The 27,997-nt window shown below is 47.7% G+C and overlaps 1 protein-coding gene across 1 annotated transcript in view; it reads right to left on the reverse strand.

Moving 5' to 3' along the window:
• The window catches only part of jag1b (jagged canonical Notch ligand 1b), a 93,709-nt gene extending 71,954 nt beyond the window's left edge, over nucleotides 1-21,755 (reverse strand). Inside the window, 2 exon segments of the mRNA XM_078405648.1 lie at nucleotides 19,709-20,017; nucleotides 21,392-21,755. Of these exon segments, the coding sequence (XP_078261774.1) occupies nucleotides 19,709-20,017; nucleotides 21,392-21,448 (366 nt within the window). The 5' untranslated portion in view covers nucleotides 21,449-21,755.
• Between the last annotated feature and the right edge of the window lie 6,242 nt (nucleotides 21,756-27,997).

Consider the following 27,997-nt stretch of genomic DNA (forward strand, 5'->3'; position numbering starts at 1 on the left):
GTCTCGACCCGACACGTCACCCATTTCCTTCTCTCCAGAGATGCTGCCTGTCCCCGCTGAGTTACTCCAGCACTTTGTGATACCTAGCACTCCAATTGACCGAGATGAGAAAACATTTCTTCACGCAGAGAGTGGTAAATCTGTGGAATTCTCTGCCACAGAAGGTAGTTGAGGCCAGTTCATTGGCTATATTCAAGAGGGAGTTAGATGTGGCCCTTGTGGCTAAAGGGATCAGGGGGTATGGAGAGAAGGCAGGTACAGGTTACTGAGCTGGATGATCAGCCATGATCCTATTGAACGGCGGTGCAGGCTCGAAGGGCCGAATGGCCTACTCCTGCACCTATTTTCTATGTTTCTATGTAATTGTCTACCTTCAGGCAACTTAATGTCAATGCACACTCATCTTTAAAGCCATGTTTATTTATGCCGGCATCAGGTACAGACAAGGGCAGGCACCACTACACGGTTTCTGCCAGAAGGGACTGCAGACGCTGGTTTAAACCGAAGGGAGACACAGAGTGCTGGAGTAACTCAGCGGGTCAGGCAGCATCTCTGGAGCGAAGGAATGGGTGACGTTTCGGGTCGAGACCCTTTCTTCAGACCGAGAGCCGGGCGGAAAGGGAAACGAGAGATAGAGACGGTGAGGTAGAGAAGTATAGAACAAATTAATGAAAGATATGCAAAAAAAGTAATGAAGCAGGGGCCACAGTTTAAGAATAAGGGGTAGGCCATTTAGAACTGAGATGAGGAAAAGCTTTTTCAGTCAGAGAGTTGCGAATCTGTGGAATTCTCTGCCTCAGAAGGCAGTGGAGGCCAATTCTATGAATGCATTCAAGAGAGAGCTAGATAGAGCTCTTAAGGATAGCGGAGTCAGGGGGTATGGGGGATAAGGCAGGAACGGGGCAATGATTGAGAATGATCAGCCATGATCACAGTGAATGGTGGTGCTGGCTCGAAGGGCCGAATGGCCTCCTCCTGCACCTAGTGTTTATAAAGGAAACAGGCCATTGTCAGCTGTACGCTAGGTGAGAACGAGAAGCTGGTGTGTCTTTTGTCGGGGTGGGACGGGTAGAGAGAGAGAGAATGCAGGAGTTATTTGATCATGGAGAAATCAATATTCAAGCCATTGGCTGTAGTCTGCCCAGCCAAACAGTTATCGGGCATCAACAAAATCAATTCCAAGTAAGTACACCTTCTTTGCCACAGAAGGCTGTGGAGGCCAAGTCAGTGGATATTTTTAAGGCAGAGATAGATTCTTGATCAGTACAGGTGTCAGAGGTTACGGGGAGAAGGCAGGAGAATGGGGTTAGGAGGGAGAGATAGATCAGCCATGATCGAATGGCAGAGTAGACTTGTCGGGCCGAACGGCCTAATTCTACTCCTATCACTTATGACCTCAATAGAATTAAACAGCATAGATAAGCTGAATTACAAGAGCTTCCAAGGCACTTCAAAGTAGATTTACCAAACTTGGTTTGACATCGAGCCACCCAAGGTGATTACCACATCTAAATATTGCAGTCAAAGAGGGAGCACTTCAAATAGAGTGAAGAATCTTTAGGTAGAGGAAGCTTTAGAGAGAGAGATTCCAGGCATCAAAACGTACGGTCAATACTAGAGTAGTTTAGTTTAGAGATACAGCGCAGAAACAGGCCCCTTCGGCCCACCGGGTCCGCGCCGACCAGCGAACCCCGCACACTAACACTATCCTACACCCACTGGGAACAATTTCTACATTTACCAAGGCAAATTAACCTACAAACCTGTACGTGTTTGGAGTGTGGGAGGAAACCGAAGATCTCGCAGGAAACCCACGCAGGTCACGGGGAGAACGTACAAACTGCACACGTGGTCAGGATCAAACCCGGGTGCATTCGCTGCAAGGCGGCAACTCTACCGCTGCGCCACCGTGACCGCCCACGGTAGGTTTAAGGTTTTTTAACTGCCACATGTATAGGGAAAAGCTTTGATTTGCATGCTAGCCATACAGATCAGATATGCCATTAATAGTAAGGAGGAACTGCAGATAGACACAAGATGCAGGAGTAACTCAGCGGGACAGGCAGCATCTCTGGAGAGAAGGAACGGGTGACGTTTGGGGTCGAGGCCCTTCGTCAGACCCATCCAAGAATGTCACCCATTCCTTCTCTCCAGAGATGCTGCCCGTCCCGCTGAGTTACTCCAGCATTTTGTATCTATCTCCGGTGCAAACCAGCATCTGCAGTTCCTTCCAACACACAAGGAACTGCAGATGCTGCTTAACACATCAAGATGCCGCTTGACCTGCTGAGTCTCTCCAGTACTTTGTCTTTCAGATATTCCAAACACATATAATCAGTTCAAACTCGTTTACAGTGGATAAAGCACAGGGGGAAGATACAGAGTATGTAGTTCTCGGCACTGTAGCGCAGCAGTTCCAGAGACAAAGTCCAATGTCCGCAATGGGGTAGAGGTGAATCGGACAGTGCCCTAGCTTACGGATGGTCCGTTCAGAAGCCTGATAACAGAGGGGAAGAAACAGCTCCCGAGTCTGGTGGTGCGCGCTTTCAAGCTTCTGTACCTTCTGCCAGGACAGAGCAGGGAGAAGAAATGACCGGGGTGGGACAACCCTTTTGATTATCTGAAGGGTCTCGACCCGAAATGTCACCCATTCCTTCTCTCCAAAGACGCTGCCCGTCCCGCTGAGTTACTCCAGCATTTTGTGTCTACCTCCTTTTGATTAAGTTGGCCGCTTTTCAGAGGCACTGTGTAGATGGAGTCAAAGGTGGGATGCAAACACAGGAGGCAAGAAAATAAGCGGCACGGTGGCGCAGCGCAGAGTTGCTGCCCGACAGCGTTTGAGGCACCGGAGATACTGGTTCGATCCCGACCGCGGGCGCTGTCTGTACGGAGTTCGTACGTTCTCCCCGTGACTGTGTGGGTTCACTCAGAGATCTACGGTTTCCTCCCACACTCCAAAGACATACAGGTTTGTAGGTCAATTGGCTAGGGTTTGTACACTGTTAATTGTCCCTAGTGAGTGCGTGTGTGTAGGATAGTGTTAGTCGGCACGGGCCCGGTGGGCCGAAGGGCCTGTTTCCGCACGGTATCTCTAAAATAAACTAAAATGAGGGTCGGAAGATTAGAGCAAGGACTGGAAAAAAATGTAGATGAAAATTTTAAATCAATAGACAATAGGTGCAGGAGTAGGCCATTCGGCCCTTCGAGCCAGCACGCCATTCAATGTGATCATGGCTGATCATTCTCAATCAGTACCCCGTTCCTGCCTTCTCCCCATACCCCCGGACTCCGCTATCCTTAAGAGCTCTATCTAGCTCTCTCTTGAATGCATTCAGAGAATTGGCCTCCACTGCCTTCTGAGGCAGAGAATTCCACAGATTTACAACTCTGACTGAAGAAGTTTTTCCTCATCTCCGTTCTAAATGGCCTACCCTTATTCTCAAACTGCGGCCCCTGGTTCTGGACTCCCCCAACATTGGGAACATGTTTCCTGCCTCTAACGTGTCCAACCCCTTAATAATCTTATATGTTTCCATAAGATCCCCTCTCATCCTTCTAAATTCCAGTGTATACAAGCCTAGTCGCTCCAGTCTTTCAACGTACGACGGTCCCACCATTCCGGGAATCATGAGCAATAAGGGGAAAAAAAAATAATTTGATGCACGATTGGGAAATGGACAAGTTTTCATGAGCTAATGGAAGGGAAGGCTGCAAGTTATTGCAATGTTCAAATGAGGGGTTAAAATCTCAAGGGCGTCAGGCAAGTTAGTCAGCATCATGGAGATGGCTCAATGGGACCATGATGTATCTCAGAGATAACACAACATAGGGGTTGCTGCAAATAGCCTGTCAATGTCTGACAGGGGTCAGGAAAAGATGGTGTCAGCAATAAAGATAATGTTCATGGTCCACCAAATCACCCAAATAAACAAACGAAACGCCTCATGGCAAATCTTTTACGAGGATGTTGCCAGGACTAGAGGATGTGTGCTATAGCGAGAGGTTGAGTAGGCCGAGATTCTAATCCCTGGAGCTCAGGAGGATGAGGGATGATCTTATAGAGGTGTACAAAATCATGAGGGGAATAGATCGGCAGAATCTCTTGCCCAGAGTAGGTGAATCGAGGACCAGAGGACATAGGTTTAAGGTGAAGGGGAGAAGATTTAATAGGAATCTGAGGGGTAATTTTTTCACACAGAGGGTGGTGGGTGTATGGAACGAGCTGCCAGAGGTGGTAGTTGAGGCTGGGACCATTGCAACGTTTACCATATAACCATATAACAACTACAGCACGGAAACAGGCCCGTTCGGCCCTACCAGTCCACGCCGACCACTCTCCCTGTCCTAGTCTCATCTACCTGCACTCAGACCATAACCCTCTAATGCCCTCTTATCCATATACCTATCCAATTTACTCTTAAATAATAAAATCGAGCCAGCCTCCACCACTTCCACCGGAAGCCCATTCCATACAGCCACCACCCTCTGAGTAAAGAAGTTACCCCTCATGTTACCCCTAAACTTTTGTCCCTCAATTCTGAAGCTATGTTTAAGAAACAGTTGGACAGGTTCATGGACAGGACAGGTTTGGAGGGATGTGGTCCAAGCGCAGGCAGGTGGGGACTAGTGTAGCTGGGACATTGTTGGCCGGTGTGGGCAAGTTGGGCCGAAGGGCCTGTTTCCACACTGTATCACTCCATACGACTCTAAATGAAATTGATTCCAGAGAAAGAGAAATGACATTCTAGATTCTTGATTAGTACGGGTGTCGGGGGTTATGGGGAGAAGGAAGGCAGGAGAATGGGGTGGAGGGGGAAAGATAGATCAGCCACGATCGGAAAGGCAGAGTGGACTTGATGGGCCGAATGGCCTAATTCTACTCCCACAAGTTATGAACACTGCCCATTAAAATAAGGCGAGCCCTCCCCCTTTTAAATGCCGAGCTGTGGGTCCCACCCAACACACAAGCACTTGTGATGGCAGGAGGTAGAGAAGAACAAGGACTTTACTGACCCGTATTGGAAAAACTAAACATGCAGGTGCGCATATATAAGGCGCAAAGGTAACTGGGTTCACCTGCAAACCCCCCCCTCCGATTGCCAAATGATGTCAAACTGACATCTGTTAACACATACTTTCTTCACTTCACTTAGACAATAGACAATAGGTGCAGGAGGAGGCCATTCGGCCCTTCGATCCAGTACCGCCATTCAATGTGATCATGGCTGAGCATTCTCAATCAGTACCCCGTTCCTGCCTTCCCCCCCAACAGCCTTTCCAGGTGAGGTAGTGGTTCACCTGCACCTTCTCCAACCTCATCTACTGTATCCGCTGCTCCAGGTGTCAGCTCCTGTACATCGGCGAGACCAAGCGCAGGCTCGGCGATTGTATCGCTCAACACCTCCGCTCAGTCAGCCTCAACCTACCTGATCTCCCGGTGGCTCAGCACTTTAACTCCCCCCTCCCGTTCCCAATCTGACCTCTCTGTCCTGGGCCTCCTCCATTGTCAGAGTGAGGCCCAGCTCAAATTGGAGGAACAACACCTCATATTTCGCTAGGGTAGCTTACACCACAGCGGTGTGAACATTGACTTCTCAAACTTCAAATAGCCCCTGCTTTCCCTCTCTATCCCCTCCCCCTTCCCAGTTCTCCCACCAGTCTGACTGTCTCCGACTACATTCTATCTCTGTCCCGCCCCCTCCCCTGACATCGGCCTGAAGGGTCTCGACCCGAAACGTCACCCATCCCTTCTCTCCAGAGATGCTGCCTGAGCCGCTGAGTTAGATCCATTGCCCTCTCGCCCCCGAACACAACCATGCAATGTATTTTGTAGGAAGGAACTGCAGATGCTGGTTTACACAGAAGATAGACACAAAATGCTGGGAGTAACTCAGCAGGTCAGGCAGCATCTCCGGAAAGAAGGAATGGGTGACGTTTCGGGTCGAGACCCTTCAATTCATTTTTTTTAATCCAGCCTTCGGTGGATACCATTAAATCTGTTTCCACTAACCAATCCTGAAGAAGAGTCTATCTGAAAGGTCACAAATTCCTTTTTCTCCAGAGATGCTGCCTGACCCACTGAGTTACTCCTGCATTTTGAGTCTATCTTTGGCTTAAACCAGCATCTCCAGCTCCTTCCATCCTCGACTGCACAAATGCTGACCGCCCCTTTGCAAAATAAAATGTACACTCATCGCCTGATTGATGAGGCTTTGACTCTTTAGAACCCAGCCCAGCATTTCATAAGTGGCATAAGTTTCATAAAAGGACTGAACAAGCTAGATGCAGGAAAAATGTTCCCAACGTTGGGCGGGTCCAGAACCAGGGGCCAGTCTTAGAATAAAGGAGAGGTGGAAGGAACTTTTTAAAACTGAGGTGGAACTTTTTAAAACTGAGGTGGAAGGAACTTTTTCCACCCAGAGAGTTGTGAATTTGCGGATTTCTCCGCCACAGAGGGCAGTGGAGGCCAAATCACTGGATGGATTTAAGAGAGAGTTAGATAGAGCTCTAAGGGCTAGTGGAATTAAGGGGTATGGGGTGAAGGCAGGCACGGGTTATTGATTGTGGATGACCAGCCATGATCACATTGAATGGCGGTGCTGGCTCAAAGGGCAGAATATCCTCTTCCTGCACCTATTTTCTATGTTTCTATGGCACAGTTCCAATACACCCGAGAGGAAGAGGCAGGATTTACTGCACAGCAGGATTAGTTTTGTTTCACCAACACGAGCTAAATTAGTAACCTCTGGCAAGCTTCTCGACGGCCACAGTGGGCTGTGACACAAAACGCATTGATGATGTAAACAGCTGCTGCCACCTTCCTTTGAAGCATCAGCGGCCGACCCTGCAGACGTCTGAAGGCCACCGGCCCCAGTGTTCAGGCAGCTGCCCCTCCACCGCCTAAAGAATCCAAACTCCACGCGCAACACTCCCCGAGCTGGGTCAGGAGCCCGGCTCGCTGGGATAACCACAGGCAGAGCAGCGGTAGAGTAGAAACATAGAAAATAGGTGCAGGAGTAGGCCATTCGCCCCTTCGAGCCTGCACCGCCATTCAATATGATCATGGCTGATCATTCTCAATCAGTATCCCGTACCTGCCTTCTCTCCATATCCCCTGATCCCTTTAGCCACAAGGGCCACATCTAACTCCCTCTTAAATATAGCCAATGAACTGGCCTCAACTACCTTCTGTGGCAGAGAATTCCACAGATTCACCACTCTGTGTGAAAAAAAACTCATCTCGGTCCTAAAAGACTTTCCCCCTTATCCTTAAACTGTGACCCCTTGTTCTGGACTTCCCCAACATCGGGAACAATCTTCCTGCATCTAGCCTGTCCAACCCCTTAAGAATTTTGTAAGTTTCTATAAGATCCCCCCTCAATCTTTTAAATTCCAGCAAGTACAAGCCAAGTCTATTCAGTCTTTCTTCATATGAAAGTCCTGCCATCCCAGGAATCAATCTGGTGAACCTTCTCTGTACTCCCTCTATGGCAAGAATGTCTTTCCTCAGATTAGGAGACCAAAACTGTGCGCAATACTCCAGGTGCGGTCTCACCAATGCCCTGTACAACTGCAGCAGAACCTCCCTGCTCCTATACTCAAATCCCCTCGCTATGAATGCTAATGAATGCCTCATAGCGCACGAGACCCGGGTTCCACCGCGACTACGGGCGCTGTCCGTGTGGAGTTTGCACGTTCTCCCAATGGCCTGTGTGGGTTTTCTCAGATCTCCAGTTTGATCCCGCACTGCAAAGACCTACAGGTTTGTAGGTTAATTGGCTTGGGGCAATTCTACATTTTTATGCCTGGTGCGTGTAGGATAGCGTTAGCGTGCAGGGGAAATCGCCGGTCGGCGCGGACTCGGTGGGCCGAAGGGCCTGTTTTCGCACTGCACCACTAAACCAAACCCAGTTTGAATCACCTGCCTAAGGCTCCAGGGAACAGCAATGCCTGGATGCTTTGGTGCATTGGCTAATGATGGAATGGACGAACTTCATAAACGCAACAGTTTTTCACAGATACAGGATTTGCCCCACCTTTCTTCCCCCGACCACCATCAGTCCGAAGAAGGGTCCCAACCCGAAACTTTGGAAGAAGGGTCTCGACCCCCGAAACGTCGCCCTTTCCTTCTCTCCAGAGATGCTGCCAGTCCAGCTGAGTTACTCCAGCATTTTGTGTCTACCTTCGATTTAAACCAGCATCTGCAGTTTAGTTTAGTTTAGAGATACAGCGTGGAAACAAGGCCCTTCGGCCCACCGGGTCCGCGCCGACCAGCGATCCCCGCACATTAACACTGTCCTACACCCACTAGGGGACAATTTTTACATTTATACCAAGCCAATCAACCTGCAAACCTGTACGACTTTGGAGCGTGGGAGGAAACCGAAGATCTCGGAGAGAAAACCCACGGGGAGAACGTACAAACTCCGCACAGACGGCGCCCGCAGTCGGAATGGAACCCGGGTCTCCGGCGCTGCAAGGCGGCAACTCTACCGCTGCGCCACCGTAAAGCCTACATCTGAAACCGTTGCCCGTCCACGCTCTCCAAGATGTGGCACCTCTCACATCCCACTAAAACCGAACATGCGTCCCGTGATCGTGCACTCAAAGTGCTGAGCTGGCCGTTGTTTCGAAATCCTGGTGGGGCTCCTAGTTCCCAGAGCAGGGGCAGGGCAGAGCAGAGCAGGGCTCACTGGTGCTTCCTGTTGCTTCCCCTTCATCTGCACAATTTCTGGGTGCCTCCATTATATTCGGTAATCCCCAACACAGCCAGTGCTCTTGCCATTGTTCTTGGTTAATAGCAGCAATCCCCCCTGCCCAGAACACCACTTCCTACACTCCAAAAGCAGATAAGCAAAACGCATTTTTGTTATAAAATATACAAGGCAGGCGGAAAAAAAAAAGAATCACACAAGTTAGGCCTTGATATTTTACTTCGTGAACCATGCTTTTAAACGAATTTGGCCCTTCGAGCCAGCACCGCCATTCAATGTGATCATGGCTGATCATTAATTGACCCGACTAAAATCACCCTTTTAAAGCTTGCTGCCTTCCCAAGCATTAGTTTCTGTGACCCAGAACAAGGGGTCACAGTTTAAGGATAAGGGGGGGGCAGTCTTTCAGGACCGAGATGAGAACGTTTTTTTTCCCACACAGAGTGGTGAATCTGTGGAATTCTCTGCCACAGAGGGTAGTTGAGGCCAGTTCATTGGCTATATTTAAGAGGGAGTTAGATGTGGCCCTTGTGGCTAAAGGGATCAGGGGGTATGGAGAGAAGGCAGGTACAGGATACTGAGCTGGATGATCAGCCATGATCATATTGAATGGCGGTGCAGGCTCGAAGGGCCGAATGGCCTACACCTGCACCTATTTTCTATGTTTCTATGTTTCTACTTAAAAGGGTCACATTTTAAAACCATCCTCAATGCTTCCACTTCAAAATAAATCCAATTGATTTTTCTTTCAAACACTCCTGTCAAACATTGCCTGGCACAACTCAAAGATCCCCTTGCATAACCTGTAGGGTGGCGCAGCGGTAGAGTTGCTGCTCCTCACAACGCCAGAGACCCGGGTTCGATCCCGACCACGGGTGCTGTCTGTGCGGAGTTTGTACGTTCTCCCCGTGACCTGCTTGGGTTTCCCCCGGGATCTCCAGTTTCCTCCCACACTCCAAAGACGTACAGGTTTGTAGGTTAATTGGCTTGGTAACATTGTAAATTGTCCCTGGCGTGTGTGTAGGATTGTGTTAGTGTGTGGGGATCGCTGGCTGGCATGGACTCGTTGGGCCGAAGGGCCTGTTTCCCCGCACAATTTCTAAACTAAACCAAATCTCCCTCCTCTGGGTTTGAAAACCTAGGCTTCCGAGGGTGATATTACCCTGGATAAATCTGCTTAATGCACAGGCTAATGGAGGTATAAAGTTAAGGGTCTCGATCCAAAACGTCACCCATTCTTTCTCTCCCGAGATGCTGCCTGACCTGCTGAGTTACTCCAGCATTTTGTGTCTACCTTCAAGTTAACAAATGCATCTGCTTTGCACAGATGCAGGATTTACCCCACTTTCCTTCCAGTTTTCTTTCCCCTACCACAATCAGTCTGAAGAAGGGTCCCAACACGAATCCTTCCCCACCCATGTCCTCAGAGATGCTGCCTGACCTGTTGAGTTACTCCAGCACTGTTTTTTCTTTGGGTAAACCAGCATCTGCAGTTCCTCAAAATGGGCATGTCTGGACAGGTGTGGCTATTTAGGTTAAGTAAATACATGCTTCTAACCACTAAATATTCCCAGCTGTGTTCTCTACATCAAAAAGCATACTCCACCCAAAACTGACTCGAAGAGTCTGAAAGGTCTTGACCCAAAACGTCACCTAATCCTTTTCTCCAGAGATGCTGCCTGACCCGCAGAGTTACTCCAACCTTGTGCTTGTTTTCTTGAAGCCAACAGCCTGTTCAATCCACCTACCGACTGAACATTAATCCACATAGATCACAATGAATGGCGGGTATTTATTCACAAAGCGCTGGAGTAACTCAGCAGGTCAGGCAGCATCTAAGGTGAAGTGCTGAGTTACTCCAGCACTTTGTGAATAAATACCTTCGATTTGTACCAGCATCTGCAGTTATTTTCTTATACACAATGAATGGCAGTGCTGGCTCGAAGGGCCAAATGGCCTCTTCCTGCACCTATTTTCTATGTAACACAGACCTGAAGGGTCTCGACCCAAAACATGACCTATCCATGTTCGCCTAGGATGCTGCCTAACCCACTGAGGTATTCCAGTACTTTGACCCTTATTCCAGTACTTTGACCCTTATTTAGCGATACAAAATGGCTTCCAAACTACATGTGCCTTCTCCCTGACATGACTATGGCGGCAACAAAATGCTGGAGTAACTCGGAGGGTCAGGCAGCATCTCTGGAGGGAAGGAATGGGTGACGTTTTGGGTTGAGACCCGAAATGATATCGGAGTCTGGGGGAGAGGGCAGGAACGGGGTACTGATTGTGAATGATCAGCCATGATCACATTGAATGGCGGTGCTGGCTCGAAGGCCCAAATGGCCTCCTCCTGCACCCACTGCCTATTGAAACGTCACCCATTCCTTCGCTCCAGAGATGCTGCCCGTCCCGCTGAGTTACTCCAGCTTTTAGTGTCCAGCTTTTGGTTTAAACCAGCGTCTGCAGTTCCTTCCTACACATGGCCATGGTGGCAGTAGCATTGGTGGACAGTGCTTGCTCTCAGTAAAAGCAGAAATTCGAAGAAAAAAACCCCAGGTTTTTCCAGCGATACTCAGCTATTTTTGTCCATGAATACCAGGAAGCAGAAGAGTCCTCATTACATGCAAGCCGCTGCATTCCTCAGTGGCGAGGACAGCAGGCACACACACACCGAGATACCATTGTCTGCCTCTTTAACCCTTTGATCAGGTATGGCATTCAGTGGCGGTCATTCAGTGAATGGGGAACAGCGCATTAAACCGAAATTTGATCACATCAGAAGGCAGTGACCAAAAAAAAAAAAAAAACCCTGACTTTCAGAAAAAAAAAGTTTTAGCAAGCATTTTTCCTGTTAGACAAAGCCATTAAACGCAGGAATTAAGAGATTTAAATAAACTTCGTCTACCTCAAAAGAGTGGGGATTGCTTCTTTGTGGAGAAAAAAAAAAACCTCCATCCGGCCATCTGATGTTGATTAGCATTCTTTGATTTTGCCAGAAGGCAGATTCAGTGGGCTGACTGAACACACGAAGAATTTCCCACAAACTTTTCACAGAGTACCAGGTGTGACTCAATGCACTGCCTAGAGACCACAATTGCACATCAAAGCCACTGGGGTGCTGGCTGAGATGACACAACGGCCCAGGGAAACGCAGTGTCGGAATCATTATACGTAGGAAGGAACTGCAGATGCCGGTTTACACCGAGGATAAGACACACAAAAAGCTGGAGGTGTCTCGGCGGGACAGGCATCATCTCTCTGGAGAGGAGAGGAGAGGAGAGGAGAGGAGGAGGAATGGGCGACGTTTCGGGCCGAGACACCTTCTTCAGACTGATGTCAAAGGGGGCGACACAAAGGAAGGATATAGGTGGAGACAGGAAGATGGAGGGAGATCTGGGAGGGGGGAGGGGAAGAGAGGGACAGAGGAACTATCTAAAGTTGGAGAAGTCAATGACGGTGATATAGAGAGATGAACGAAAGATATGTAGAAAAGTAACAATGATAAAGGAAATGGCACTGAAGTACTTAGTCAGTCTGAAGGGTAGAGACCCAAAATGTCACCCATTCCTTCTCTCCAGAGATGCTGCCTGTCCCACTGAGTTACTCCAGCTTTTTGCATCTATCTTTGGAAACATTATGGTTCTGTTTAGACGTCACCAAATAACATTTTTTTTTTTTTTAAACTAGAAAAAAATGCAAATACCAGTTTAGTTTAAAGAAACAGCACAGAAACAGGCCCTTCAGCCCACCGAGTCCACGCCGACCGGCAATCACCCTGTACTATCTCACACACTAGGGACAGTTTACAATCTCTACCGAGGACAATCAACCTACCAAACCTGCACATCTTTGGAATGTGGCACCTGGGGAAAACCCACTCGGTCACAGTGCCAACGTGCAAACTCCATACAGACAGCACCCATAGTCAGGATTGAACCGGGATATCTGGCGCTGTAAGACAACAACTCTACTGCTGCACCACCACTACAGATGACTGTTAATACACAAAAGGACAAAGTGCTGGAGTAACTCAGCAGGTCAGGCAGCATCTCTGGAGAACATGGATTTTAAGGTAGAGACCCTTCAGAAGATGCGTGGACCCTTCAGAAGGGCCTCGATTCAACACGGTCACCTATCCATGTTCTCCAGAGATGCTGTTTGACCTGCTGAGTTACACCAGCACTTTGACCGAGTCCTTTTGAAAACTGAAGAAAATGCTGGCATATACAGTTGACAATCTAAACTCTTAAAATTTCTTGTTAATTGTGCTTGCGTAGTGTTTTAATAATAGGTATGGCCTTCGTGAAACCCATCCCATCTAATCAGTGCATTGCTCAGTTCAATGAAAGTTTATCTCCAATTTCGGTGCACAACAGCCCTCAACTGATAACCAGTGCCAAACCCACACATTAGTTTGCTGAACAAACTGCAATTGATCCTGATATACCACGAGACTAACTTCGCCCGAAACATCACCCCTCCCTTCCCGCTGAGTTACTCCAGCATTTTGTGGACATCTAACTTCAAGCATTTCCCTCTCTCTATCCCTCCCCCATCCCAGTTTCCCAAGCAGTCTGACCGTACCTCCTGATTAAGTGTAGGAAGGAACTGCAGATGCTGGTTTAAACCAAAGATACAGACTGAAGGGTCTCAACCAGAAACGTGTCTGTGCTCCTGATTATATTTTACATTCTCTGCCTCAGAAGGCAGTGGAGGCCAACTCTCTGAATGCATTCAAGAGAGAGCTAGATAGAGCTCTTAAGGATAGCGGAGTCAGGGGGTATGGGGAGAAGGCAGGAACGGGGTACTGATTGTGAATGATCAGCCATGATCACATTGAATGGCAGTGCTGGCTCGAAGGGCCGAATGGCCTCCTCCTGCACCTATTGTCTATTGTCCACATTGTATGTCTCGTTATCACCTTCCCAATGATCTATTCTACATGTTCTTTAATCTTTGTCCCCTTTGATCTCTCGTTTTCACACCTTACCTTCCATATCGCTCGTTTCACGCTCCCCGATGGCTCACAGAAGGGTCTCGACCCTAAACGTCACCCATTCCTTCTATCCAGAGATACTGCCTGTCCCGCTGAGTTACTCCAGCATTTTGAGTCTATCTTTCACGAGACGAAGAACCATTGATTTACTCCCCTTCAGCAGGTACCCGGTTCAAAACTGCAGTAACTGCGTAGCCCGACACAAGACTAAACCTCAGCTTTTCAGAACAAGATGCAATGCAAAAGGACTGACACCAGTTGCAAAGTTTCAGGCTTACCCTCCAAAACTATTTAGTTTAGAGAAACAGCGTCGAAACGGGCCCAGAGGCCCACTAAGTCTACACCGACCTGCGAACCCTGCACATTAGACAATAGGTACAGGGGAGGCCATTCGGCCCTTCGAGCCAGCACCGCCATTCAATGTGATCATGGCTGATCATTCTCAATCAGTACCCCGTTCCTGCCTTCTCCCCATAACCCTTGACTCCGCTATCCTTAAGAGCTCTATCCAGCTCTCTCTTGAATGCATTCAGAGAATTGGCCTCCACTGCCTTCTGAGGCAAAGAATTCCACAGATTCACAACTCCGACTGAAAAAGTTTTTCCTCATCTCCGTTCTAAATGGCCTACCCCTTGTACTTGGCCCCTGGTTCTGGACTCCCCCAACATTGGGAACATGTTTCCTGCCTCTAATGTGTCCAACCCCTTAATAATCTTATATGATTCGATAAGATCCCCTCTCATCCTTCTAAATTCCAGTGTATACAAGCCTAGCCGCTCCAGTCTTTCAACATATGACAGTCCCGCCATTCCGGGAATTAACCTAGTAAACCTACGCTGCACACCCTCAATAGCAAGAATGTCCTTCCTCAAATTTGGAGACCAAATCTGCACACAGTACTCCAGGTGCAGTCTCACTAGGGCCCTGTATAACTGCAGAAGGAACATTAACGCTATCCTACACACACTAGGGACAGTTTACATTTTTATACCAAGCCAATTAACCTACAAACCAGTTCACCTCGTACACTAGCACCACCCTGCACACCAGGGAAAACTGTACAATATCTAACAGAAGCCAATCGACACACAAACCTGCTCGTCTTAGGAATGTGGGAGGAAACCGGAGCACCCGGAGAAAACCCACGCAGTCCCAGGGAGAAGGTACAAACTCCGTACGGACAGCGCCCGCAGTCAGGATCAAAGCTGGCGCTGTGAGGCAGCAACTCTACTGCTGCGCCACCTTATATTTTCAGTCCCACTCCAGAACTAACGCTACCTACCAAATATTCTACAAGTGTGGAAACTCAACTTAAAAACACACAAGAGACAGCAAAGAAACATACCGCAAGGAACCATTTGTAAAAGTACTTTCAAACATAGAAGTCACATTTTCCCCCAAGATGAGCCTAGTTGGCCCTAACATCACGATCAAGGCAGGAAACATGTTCCCAATGTTGACTTTTTGCACTAATATTGGTTGTTTGTGCGTGTATGTGTGCGTGTGCACATATATGTGCGTGTATGTACACATACATGTGCGTGCTCTGTAGCGTATACACATGGGGATCTTTGCACATCCCCAATCCTTTCCACTTTAATTTCACGTTTCATGTATTTTGTGTTTTACGACTGTTGGCAGATCAATTTCCCACCTGGGATAAATAAAGTTTTATCATATCGTATATGTGTGTATATACGTATATATATAAAACCTTTCTCGTTTATCACATTGCTTCCAGAGTACTATGCTCACATACTGTATTATGTTGTCCTGCTGCACAGAAGAATTTCATTAAAGGTAGACCCAAAATGCTGGAGTAACTCAGAGGGTCGGTCTGAAGAAGGGTCTCGACCCAAAACGTCACCCATTCCTTCTCTCCCGAGTTACTCCAGCACTTTGTGTCTACCTTTGATTTAAACCAGCATCTGCAGTTTCTCTCTCCCAAGAAATTCATTATTGTGTCTGGGACACACACATATATACGTGACAATAAAAAAAACACTCTTGACTGTTACTCTACACACTGCCTTACCGAACGCACCAAGGATTTCCTAGAAGATGCTGCATCAAAAGCAGGAGGCAAACTAACCTGGAGATAACGTTGGGGGTTTTAAAAAATGCTGCAAATCTAAGATTTTTTTTAAAAAACTACCATTTCGGAACCCCTGCACGCAACAACGCCAACACTGGGCCGGTCAGGAAATGTGGAGTTTTGCCTGTCATTTACTAAACACGGTTCCAACCCCTTCCAATGCAGGTACAGCTCTGGTGCACGCTACTTATCCCCGCTGCGCTACACAGTTACCTAGCAACCCATTCAACCATTCCAAATCATCATCTACACAAAACTACAGCCCACCATCTCCACACCAAACTAGCCTGCATTTCCACACCAACCTCATCTCAACCAACATTTCTGCACTGGTCTTCAAAGAGAAAAGCATCACCCTCAGCCTCATATACATGCATGTACATGTACACACACACACACACACACGTGTTTCAATATTCCCAGATTCCATTGACCATAATGACCAAAGATCGCCATGCACAAACTCAATGGATATGCAAGCTGGCAGCGTCCAACTAGGGCTCAACTTTTAACACAAAGGACGAGAGAGAGAGAGAGAGAGAGAGAGAGAGAGAGAGAGAGAGAGAGAGAGAGAAAGGAAGTGTCAATGGTTGTAGTCAAGGCAACACAGCTTTCTGAACTCTTTACCCAATTACAAGGAATGTGCTTTCTTTGTGATAAGGTCACCTATAATACTAAACCCAGAACAAGCAGCCTGATAACCCCAGCAGCAACAGAATGAAAGGCTGGTACTCTAAGGTCCAAGTGCAAGGGATGCAGCTAAACAAGGCAATCTGTAAGGCTTAGACAACACTCACCTCCCTCACACCTCTTCCATTGTAAATTCAAAGGCCCTTCAATAATATTCCAATTATTAATATCACCTTGCTTATTGAGGCCCAATAGCCACGGAGCTTATGCCACTTCACTTAAGAGTAGACGAGGTCGTTAGTGGACTAATGTATCACAAAATGCTGGAGTAACTCAGCAGGTCAGGAAGGTCGTTGGTAGACTAGCTCGTTGGTTAGTTTATCAAATCACATCTATTCCATCTCATCTTTTTCTAAAAGGGCCTTGCATAAACCACACGAATCCTCCACCAATCTTCCACTTTACCATCAGTGATAGGCCCCATTGAAGAAGATCAAGACTTTTGGCCAAGGTCTCACAAAAATGCTGGAGTAACTCAGCGGGTCAGGCAGCATCTCGGGAGAGAAGGAATGGGTGACTTTTCCGGTCGGGACCCTCCTTCAGTCTGAAGAAGTTGTCTCGACCGGAAAAGTCACCCATTCCTTCTCTCCCGAGATGCTGCCTGACCCGCTGAGTTACTCCAGCACTTTGTCACAGCTTCGATTTGTACCAGCATCTGCAGTTATTTTCCTACAAGACTTTTGGCCATGCACTGGGCCAAGGCAAAGGCTATCTCAGCACCAAAAAAAAATCCTATGTATTGCTGGAAAAATTCCTCCCTCTATTTCCAATCCCTCTATTTTCTCCCACACCAGGCAAGCCTTTCCACACCCCCCCCACCCCCCCCCGGCAAAGTTCTGACTTAAACCCTGCGACTCAAAAATAACCTCCAAATCAGAACTCGCAGGATGTGACATCACTTTGTTGAAGCGTCTGTCCCCAAATGCCTTTTTAAAAAAAACATTCAAAACACAATGCAGAAAAAAGCTAGCACACATTGAATTTTGTGGAAACAATAGACAATAGGTGCAGGAGGAGGCCATTCGGCCCTTCGAGCCAGCACCGCCATTCAATGTGATCATGGCTGATCATTCTCAATCAGTACCCCGTTCCTGCCTTCTCCCCATACCCCCTGACTCCGCTATCCTTAAGAGCTCCATCTAGCTCTCTCTCGAATGCATTCAGAGAATCGGCCTCCACTGCCTTCTGAGGCAGAGAATTGCACAGATTCACAACTCTGACTGAAAAAGTTTTTCCTCGTCTCCGTTCTAAATGGCCTGCCCCTTATTCTTAAACTGTGGCCCCTGGTTCTGGACTGCCCCAACATTGGGAACATGTTTCCTGCCTCCAACGTGTCCAACCCCTTAATAATCTTATACGTTTTTCGATAAGATCCCCTCTCAGAAAAACGAAGACAGAATGGGCAACAAAGTCAGATTAGCATCGATGCACTCAGTGTGTGTTGTGGAGAATGGGACAATAGTCCTCATTTAATCAAGGGCACAAATACCTATTATTCTTCGACCCGAATTATTATTGCTCCTCTTACCCATCTCCCCCACACCCCCCACCCAACCCAATCCCCATACTAATTAAAGACCTACAATTACTTTTAAATTAAACTCGCTCCACCAATTGGAAAAACTGCAGGCATTTTATGAATCTGCACAAACATGATAGCATCGATTTATTAATAAGACAACCTTTTTCAAATCTTTTCTCACAGCCATCACACCCACATGCAATTTGAAAGACAAAAAACCAAAATTCTTCATTTTCACAGACGCTGTAAGAACGGTCTCAATTTCCTTGTATGAAAATAGATGTTTAAAGTGGTATTTTGAAACAGGATTCTCGACAGGGCAGGGGGAAACAAAAATGACTTTGAGACATTTGGGGCCATGTCGAGGTTAAAAATCAAAACACACCCCAAGTCAACCACCGAACTGACGACTGGGAAGACGTTAAACGCTGGGGAAAGCAAGGTTTATACTGCTATTCAACAGCTGGAACGTGGGGGACTCAGCTGGCAGCTACAGGGTTAAGTCTTCCTTTTGCAGTACAATAATCTACTCTCTCTCTCTCTCTCTCTCTCTCTCTCTCTCTCTCTGTACTGAGCTCACACAAAACAAGCATTAAACACACCCGACAGTCCACTTAAAACATACCACACACAGCAGAGAGGTTTTTTTTTTTCCTTTCCCCCTATGGAGTCTGTAACTCGAATACAAGTCACCTGAAAATTCACAAGCACACACAACTGTTGTGTGCGTCTCATTTGACCCCCAAAACGAAAACGTGCAAGCAAGCTTTAAGGAGAAAGCACTGCTTTAAAACTGGTGTGGAATTTTAAAGAGGAGAAACACTTTTCAGTCTCTGCACCAGCGTGAAACTGTTGTGAAGTGTGTCTCGCCAGAGAGTGGAGGGGGCCTGCACTCTATAACACATCTGAAAACCAGTGACATCCTTTAACGTTTCAGATCTGGCAGTGAAATGGTGTGCAAGTGACAGGAGGAGGTGGGATTTCTCCAAATCAAGGGCAAAGCGTTTCACAGCAATGGTGGGTTGGGGCAGGAGACAGTGAACGAGCGGGCAGGGAGGGAGACAGTGAACGAGCGGGCAGGGAGGGAGACAGTGAACGAGCGGGCAGGGAGGGAGACAGTGAACAAGGGGGTAGGGAGAGAGTGAGGGTGGGGTGGGGAGAGAGGGGGTTTAGGAGTTTGGGGAACAGCAGCAAGTTGGGCAGGACGGGGGTTGGGAGTAGCCAACTGGGGGCCGCGGAGGGGAGAAGGGGCGCGCGGAGGGGAGCAGGGAGAGGGGAGAGGGGGCGCGGAGGGAGGAGAGGGGGGAGGGGAGACGGGGAGAGTACGTGCAGGGGAGAGGAGTGTGTAGAGGCAGGGGAGATGGAGTGAAGGGGTGAGGGGGCGCGGAGGGGAGAGTTGGAAAGGGGGCATGGAGGGGGGAAGGGGAGAGGGGGGAGTGTTGGGGGAAACAGTGACCGGGAGCATGAATGTGAAGGGGAGAGGGTGTGTAGAGGCAGAGAGGGAGTGAAGGGGGAGAGGGGACACAAAGGGGGGAAGGGGAGAGGGGGAAATGGTGGGGGAACAGAGTGACTGGGAGCATGTATGTGCAGGGGGGAGAGGGAGTGGGGGGAAGTGGAGCAGTGACTGAGTGCGTGTAGCAACCAAGGTGCCGCAGTAACCCCTCTCCCTCCCCCTCTCCCCCACTCACCGGCCAGGCGAAGCTGAAGGGCAGGAGGATCCTGCGCTCGTTGCCGCTACCTGCCGCCTTGAGGTTGAAGGTGTTGCCCCTGATGACTGGGGTGGTGGAGAAGCCGTAGCTGCAGGGACCGCCGGGCGACACCCGCGCCTGGTACTCCTTCAGGCACACACGGAAGAAGGTGTCGCACTGAGCCCGCACACACTTGCGGTCCTGGCCATTCCTGCTGCTCCCCTCGCAGCAATCCCCGCTCTGCAACTCCCCGTTAATGTTCTGCATCTGGTTCATCTGCAACTCGAAATGCCCCGACGCCAGGGATAGCTGCAAGAGGACGTGGGGGTGGTGGTGGTGGAGGAGGAAGATAGAGGAGGAGGTGGAGGAGGAGGAGAAGGTGGAGGTGAAGGAGATGGAGAAGGTGGAATTGGATATAGAGGTGGTGGAGGTGGAATTGGAGGAGGTAGATAGAGGAGATAGAGGTGGAATTGGAGAAGTTGGAGGTAGATAGAGGAAGTGGAGAAGGTGGATGGAGATAGAGGTGGAATTTGAGAAGTTGGAGGATGTAGATTATAGAGGGAGTGGAGGAGTTGCAGGCAGTAGATAGAAGTAGAGATGGTGGTGGAGGAATTGGAGGATGTAGAGGGTGGAGAAGGTGGAGATTGAATTGGAGGAGAGATGGAGAAGGTGGACGTGGGGGTAGTCAAAGAGGAAAAAAATTAAAGCAGACCCTCAACAAAAAAACCCCACAAAAACCAGCCAATTCCCCCCTTTTTATTTTACCCCCCAAATAAAAAAAAGATAACACCAGAATATAATACAACAACACAAACAAGCCGGCTGGTTGAGTTTAAAACAGAGTTAAAACGTTGCAAAGGAGGAAAAAAATTAAACATATCTCCCCCCCCCCCCCCCACAACAACAACACACAAACAAGCCGGCTGATGAGTTTAGAGTTTAAAACGTTGCAAAGAAGAAAATATTAAACATATCTCTCCCCCCCCCCAAAAAAAAAACACAACCAAGCTGGCTGGTAGAGTTTTAAACGTTGCAAAGAAGAAAATATTAGACATAACCCCCCCCCCCCCCCTCCCAACAACACAACACAAACAAGCTGGCTGGTAGAGTTTAAAACGTTGCAAAGAAGAAAATATTAGACATATCCCCCCACAACACAAACAAGCTGGTTGGTAGAGTTTAAAACAGTTAAAACGTTGCAAAGAAGGAAAAAAAAATCCTCTTCTCCCCCCCCCCAACAAAAACAACACAAACAAGCTGGCTGGTAGAGTTGAAGACAGTTAAAACGTTGCAAATAAGGAAAATAATTAAACATAAACCCCCCCCTCCCAACAAAAACAAGCTGGCTGGTGGAGTTTAAAACGTTGCAAAGAAGAAAAAAATTAAACATAAACCCCCCTCCCAACAAAAACAACACAAACAAGCTGGCTGGTAGAGTTTAAAACGTTGCAAAGAAGAAAACAATTGAACGTAACCCACCCCACTCCCACTAATAATGCAAGTTAGCAATTTTGCAACAAAAAGTGGTTAGTGGAAAAAAAAATTTAAAGGCAAGTTTTAGGGGTTTTTAATTTTTTTTCTCCTCTCCTCCTCTCCCCATCTCCCCCACACACCAACACACACACAAATATATATATATATATATATATAAAGGAGAGATTAAAACACAAAATAGAAACCTACCTGGTTTCGCAAGAGCAGGCAGAGCAAAGCAAAGATTGAAATCCTTTTGCAAATCATGCCTAGTGTCTCGCCCTTGGTTGCACTTCGTGGATCTGAGAGAACGAGAGAACGGGGAGCCGCTCACAGCAATGTATTCCACCGATCCTTGCAAGCGACACTGTCCTGCAAACTTGCTGTGTTACATATATATATATATATGTGTATCAATCTCTTGTTTCCAAAAAAAAAAAAAAAAAAAAAATCCTTGAAAAGAAAGAGGACCATCAATGAATGAATGCCCTTTAAAAAAAAAAGTCCTTGTGTGTTGAATTATTCTCCTTTTATTTTCCAGAGCGTCTCTTTTCAAATCCTCTCAACCTCTGTGTGTCTCCTCTCTCTCTCTCTCTCTCTCTTCTACTCTCCACCCCCCCTGCTCCAAAAAAAACCCAACCCCCCCCCCCACACACACACACAAATCTCCTCCTAGAACACATTCACAACAACAAACCCTCCCCACCACCAACACACACACACACACACATCAACACAAAACACCCGTCTAATGATAGTGGCTGTTTCATCTAGACATGGCATACACACAGTGTAGAGAAAGAGAGAGACACACACACACACACACACACAGACAGACGTGAACGTGTATTAATATTCATTAGTAGGGTTGAACTAATAATGCACGCCCACTTCTGACAAAAACCAAACACACACACACACACAAAAGTCTTTTGGGAAAAAAATGCATACAGAAGAAACACACAAAAAAACTTTGTGGTCACATAGGGACATAGAAACATGGTCTGTCGGAATGGTAACTGAGCCACAGATGGGAGATTTAAGCGTGAACACACACACACACACAAAACAAAAGTGTGTGTGTGTGTGGGGTGGGGTGGGGAAGAGAACAACCAATTTCAAAGGGCTGGTTTATACACTAGGGAAACACACACTTAATTCCAAATTACTGCTGCTGTTGCCATTAAAATCTCCCCACCTTTTGTTTCTCCTGTTTCGGTTCGAACGGCAGCAGGCTTTATTGAGAGAGTTTTAAATAATAATGATAATGATAAAGAAAGTGATTTGTTACACACGCACACACCACTACACCACTCGCTGAAAGAATGAAACTCGCTGCTTTCACAGTCTTACACCTGTAGGAGTCTCCTTTCGACCATGTAGTTGCTAAAAAAAGGCTACACACACACACCAACACTGTAATGTTCCACAGTCGGATCCTCTTCACAAATTGCCCTTCACCAATCCCTCAATACGAGAAGCCCGGATAGTTTATGAAGATTATAGCAATCTGTGCAAATTCACCTATTGTTGACTCCTGGCACGTATCGAAATTCTTTTTATGTTAAGACTCCAAACCTCTCCTGCAGACGACAACCGACTGAAGAAGCTAGAGAGTATTTCTCTTTTTTTTGTTGGTAGGAGGAGGAGAAAAAAAAAACCCCAATCGACATTAAATGACAAACAACTGTGTGCTTATTTTCCAATGGTTAATTATTGGAGGAATTGCCCGAGATAAACGGGGAGAGGGGGGTTGGTGGGGGGGGGGGTGGTAATGATGAACTGAACGCTACAGAGGAAATTAAGTTACAATTGCTAATTATCCCTCATTATCAAATACTTGTGTGCATGCACACTTTAAACGGAATCCACGCAGATACATGAATTGCCCAATTTTTATTGAAAAAATCTTGTTCCCCTCCCAAGTATATATATTTTTTTTGGGGTCACGGATTCAGTTTGTCCTAAAGAGGAATTAAGATTCAACGTAAATGCAACTTTACTCGGGTGCTTCCTGAATATCATGGATTCTTGCGGTCGAGTTATTGACTTAGCACAGACCTCAGCTGCTAATTATATGGAGTCTGGATTGAAGTACTATTTCAAATGACTTTCGCATTGCGAATGGGGCCAAGCTGAGAGGGTTTTGAAAACCATCAGTGATGTGACTTGTCGAGTTGATTCAACAGTACATCACCAGAAAATGGTTTATACAGTGGGTATATGATTTAATACCTTGGAGTGGTTGTGGGGTGGAGATTCTCCAAATTGGGTCGGGTTATGTTACGAAAGGCAATCTACAGTTTCCTGTCCTTGTAAATGACATATCCTCGTTGTTTCTGTTCTTCTGCCAAATGTGTGCCTTAAGGCACCTTGTTTGCCCCCCCCCCCCCTGTTTCTCATCTCCAAAGGCTACCTGCTCTTGAGTTGTGTAGGAAAATAAGTGCAGATGTTGGTTCAAATCGACGGTATCACAAGATGCTGGAGTAACTCAGCAGGTCAGGCAGCATATCAGGAGAGAAGGAATGGGTGACGTTTCTGGTCGAGACCCTTTGCTCTTGAGTGGGTCATAAGGGATAGTCGAATTAGGCCATTCGGCCCATCATGTCTGATCTGTCTCTCCCTCCTGACCCCATTCTCCTGCCTTCACCCCATAAACCTCGGACACCCGTACTAATCAAGAATCAATCTATCTCTGCCTTAAAAATATCCACTGACTTGGCCTCCACAGCCTTCTGTGGCAAAGAATTCCACAGATTCACCACCCTCTGACTAAAGAAATTTCTCCTCATCTCCTTCCTAAAGGAACATCCTTTAATTCTGAGGCTGTGACCTCTAGTCCTAGACTCTCCCACTAGTGGAAACATCCTCTCCACATCCACTCTATCCAAGCCTTTCACTATTCTGCCTGTTTCAATGAGGCCCCCCCCCTCATTCTTCTAAACTCGCGTTCCGTTCACAATGACACCGGTTCACCCAAACACACGTAACGCTGAAGTTCAACTCCACCGGTGAGATGTTGCTGTTTTCTCCAACTGGAAGATCTGGTTCTTTCTGTGACTGTGTGGGTTTCCTCTGGGTGCTCCGGTTTCCTCCCACATCCCATAGTCATGCAGGGTTTGTAGGTTCATAAGTCTGTACGAGCAGAATTAGGCCATTTGGCCCATCGAGTCAATGGTGGCGCAACGGTGTCACAGCAGTAGAGTTTCTGCCTCACAGCGCCAGAGATCCGGGTTCGATCCTGACTACGGGTGCTGTCTGTATGGAATTTGTACGTTCTCCCCGTGACTGCGTGGGTTTTCTCCGGGTGCTCCAGTTTCCTCCCACATCCTAAAGATGTGCAGGTTGGTAGGTTAGGAAGGAACTGCATGATTTAGATTTAGAGATACAGCGCGGAAACAGGCCCTTCGGCCCACCGAGTCCGCGCCGCCCAGCGATCCCCGCACACTAGCACTATCCTACACACACTAGGGACAATTTTTACGTTTACCCAGTCAATTAACCTACAAACCTGTACATCTTTGGAGTGTGGGAGGAAACCGAAGATCTCGGAGAAAACCCACGCAGGTCACGGGGAGAACGTACAAACTCCGTACAGACGGCGCCCGTAGTCAGGATCGAACCTGAGTCTCCGGCGCTGCATTCGCTGTAAGGCAGCAACTCTACCGCTGCGCCACCGTGCCGATGCTGGTTTAAACCGAAGAGGGGCATAAAAAGCTGGAGTAATTCAGGGATTGCCTGTCCCGCTGAGTTACCCCAGCTTTCTGTGTTCATCTTCGGTTTGTACGTTAATTGGCTTCTGTGAATTGTAAATTGTGCCTAGTGTGTAGGATAGAGATAGTACAGGGTGATGGCTGGTCGGCGCTGACTCAATGGGCCGAAGGGCCTGGTTCCGCCCTGTATCTCTAAAGTCTACTCCGCCATTCAATCATGGCTGATCTATGTTTTCCTCTCCGCCCCATTCTCCTGCCTTCTCCCCATGACCCCTGATGCCCGTAAGAAGGGTCTCGACCCGAAACATCACCCAATCCTTCTCTCTAGAGATGCTGCTTGGCTCGCTGAGTTACTTCAGCATTTTGTGTCTACTTTCAATTTAAACCAGCATCCCCTACCCCTAGTGTGCAGCGTGTTGTTGAGAAAGTGGGATAACATAGAACTAGTGTGGTCTAGTATCAATGGTCAGCATGGACTGGATGGGCCGAAGAACCTGTTTCCATGCTCCCTGTCTAAACTGAAACTACATCTGAAAATAGTTTGTAACACAAATAATCATCATCATATATATACAGCCGGAAACAGGCCTTTTCGGCCCACCAAGTCCGTGCCGCCCAGCGATCCCCGTACATTAACACTATCCTACACCCACTAGGGACAATTTTTTTTTTTAACATTTACCCAGCCAATTAACCTACATACCTGTACGTCTTTGGAGTGTGGGAGGAAACCGAAGATCTCGGAGAAAACCGAGATGTACTCGCTAGGATCAGCAACTTAGTAGGATTCAGTTCAAGTCATGACTCAAGTTTAGTTTAGTTTTTAGTTAAGAGATACAGTGCGAATGGAAACAGGCCCTTCGGCCCACCGAGTCCGTGCCGTCCAGCGATCCCCACACATTAACGCACTATCCTACACCCACTAGGGACAATTTTTACATTTATACCAAGCCAATTAACCTACAAACCTGCACGTCTTTGGAGTGTGGGAGGAAACCGAAGATCTCGGAGAAAACCCACGCAGGTCACAGAGGAGAACGTACAAACCCCGTACAGACGGCACCCGTAGTCGGGATGGAACCCGGGTCTCCGGCGCTGCATTCGTTGTAAGGCGGCAACTCTACCGCTGCGCTACCGTGTCAGATTTGCTGATAGTAGGACAATGACATTTTTATTTGCAGCAGTATAACAGGCCTGTAAGCGATGTACAGGTGATCGCTGTTCGGCGTGGACTCTGGGAGACCAAGGGCCAGTTTCCATGCTGCATCTGCAAACGAAACGAAACTAAATCAGACTAAAATAAAATAAACGGTGATTTCCGTAAACTAAAGTCAGTGTCAGCAGAACTGAACTTGGCCGAGTGCCAAGGATCAAGAATATTTTAATGTCATCTGTCCCAAAACGGAACAATGAACTAATTGATTTCTGCTCGATTGTCCCCTCGGGTGTAGGATGGAACCAATGTACTGGTGATCGCTTGTCGGCACGGACCCGGTGGGCCGAAGGGCCTGTTTTACTCGCTGCATCGCGAAAGTCTTTAGAGATGCGATGAATAAACGCACGCAGTCACAGGAAGAGCATACAAACTCTGATACAGACCCATCTCCACAGATGGTGGTGGATGCCTGGAACGTGTTGCCAGGGTTGCTGGTAGAGGTAGATTTCATCGCAGCCTTTTGGAGGCTTTTGGACAGGCTCATGGATGGGCAGGGAGGGAATGGAGGGATGTGGATAACAAATGAGATGGAAACATAGAAAATAGGTGCAGGAGGAGGAGGCCATTCAGCCCTTCAAGCCAGCACCGCCATTCAATGTGATCATTTCATATTTCATATTTCATATATATACAGCCGGAAACAGGCCTTTTCGGCCCTCCAAGTCCGTGCCGCCCAGCGATCCCCGTACATTAACACTATCCTACACCCACTAGGGACAATTTTTACATTTACCCAGCCAATTAACCTACATACCTGTACGTCTTTGGAGTGTGGGAGAAAACCGAAGGCCTCGGAGAAAACCCACGCAGGTCACGGGGAGAACGTACAAACTCCTTACAGTGCAGCACCCGTAGTCAGGATCGAACCTGAGTCTCCCGCGCTGCATTCGCTGTAAAGCAGCAACTCTACCGCCACGCTACCGTGCCGCCTTAAATCATGGCTGATCATTCTCAATCAGTACCCCGTTCCTGCTTTCTCCCCACATCCCTTGATTCCGTTAGCCCCTAGAGCTAAATCTGACTCCCTCTAGAAAACGTCCAGTGCATTGGCCTCCACTGCCTTCTGCGGCAGAGAATCCCACAGATTCACAACTCTCAGGGTGATAACGTTTTTCCTCACCTCAGTCCTAAATGGGTATATCCCTTATTCTTACACTGTGACCCCTGGTTCTGGACTCCCCCAACATCGGGAACATTTTTCCTTCATCTAGCCTGTCCAATCACTTAAGAATGTTATATGTTTCTATAAAATCCATGAAGGAAGGTACTGCAGACGCTGGTTTAAACCGAAGATAGACTCAAAATGTTGGAGTAACTCAGCGGGGACAGGCAGCATCTTTAGTGAGAAGGAATGGGTGACGTTTCAGGTCGAGACCCTTCTTCGGACTGCTGGTAGTCTGGGTGTTGAAACCACCCTTGCCCAGTGGACTTACACACCAGGCTCATATTTCAGGACTATTTTAATACTTTTAATACATGGTGAGATGATCCCTGTTGATATATTTTGACATATTGGATAACAAAATCTCTACGTTAATCTATTTGAAACATTTCACATGAGCACCCCAGTCAATGGGCTAAGACATTTGCATGTGGAGCGGCACGGTGGCGCAGCGGTAGAGTTGCTGCCCTACAGCGCCAGAGACCCCGGTTCGATCCTGACTACGGGCGCTGTCTGTACGGAGTTTGTACGTTCTCCCCGTAACCTGCGTGGGCTTTCTCCGGGTGCTCTGTTTTCCTCCCACACATGCAGATTTGTAGGAAAATTGTCCCTAGTGTGTAGGATAGTACAAGTATATGGGGTTCGCTGGTCAACGTGGACACAGTGGGCCGAAGGGCCTGTTCCCATGCTGTATATACACTAAACTAAACTAAAATAAATCAAGC

This window comes from Rhinoraja longicauda, chromosome 9 (genome assembly GCF_053455715.1).
Source record: "Rhinoraja longicauda isolate Sanriku21f chromosome 9, sRhiLon1.1, whole genome shotgun sequence".
Lineage (NCBI taxonomy): Eukaryota > Metazoa > Chordata > Chondrichthyes > Rajiformes > Arhynchobatidae > Rhinoraja > Rhinoraja longicauda.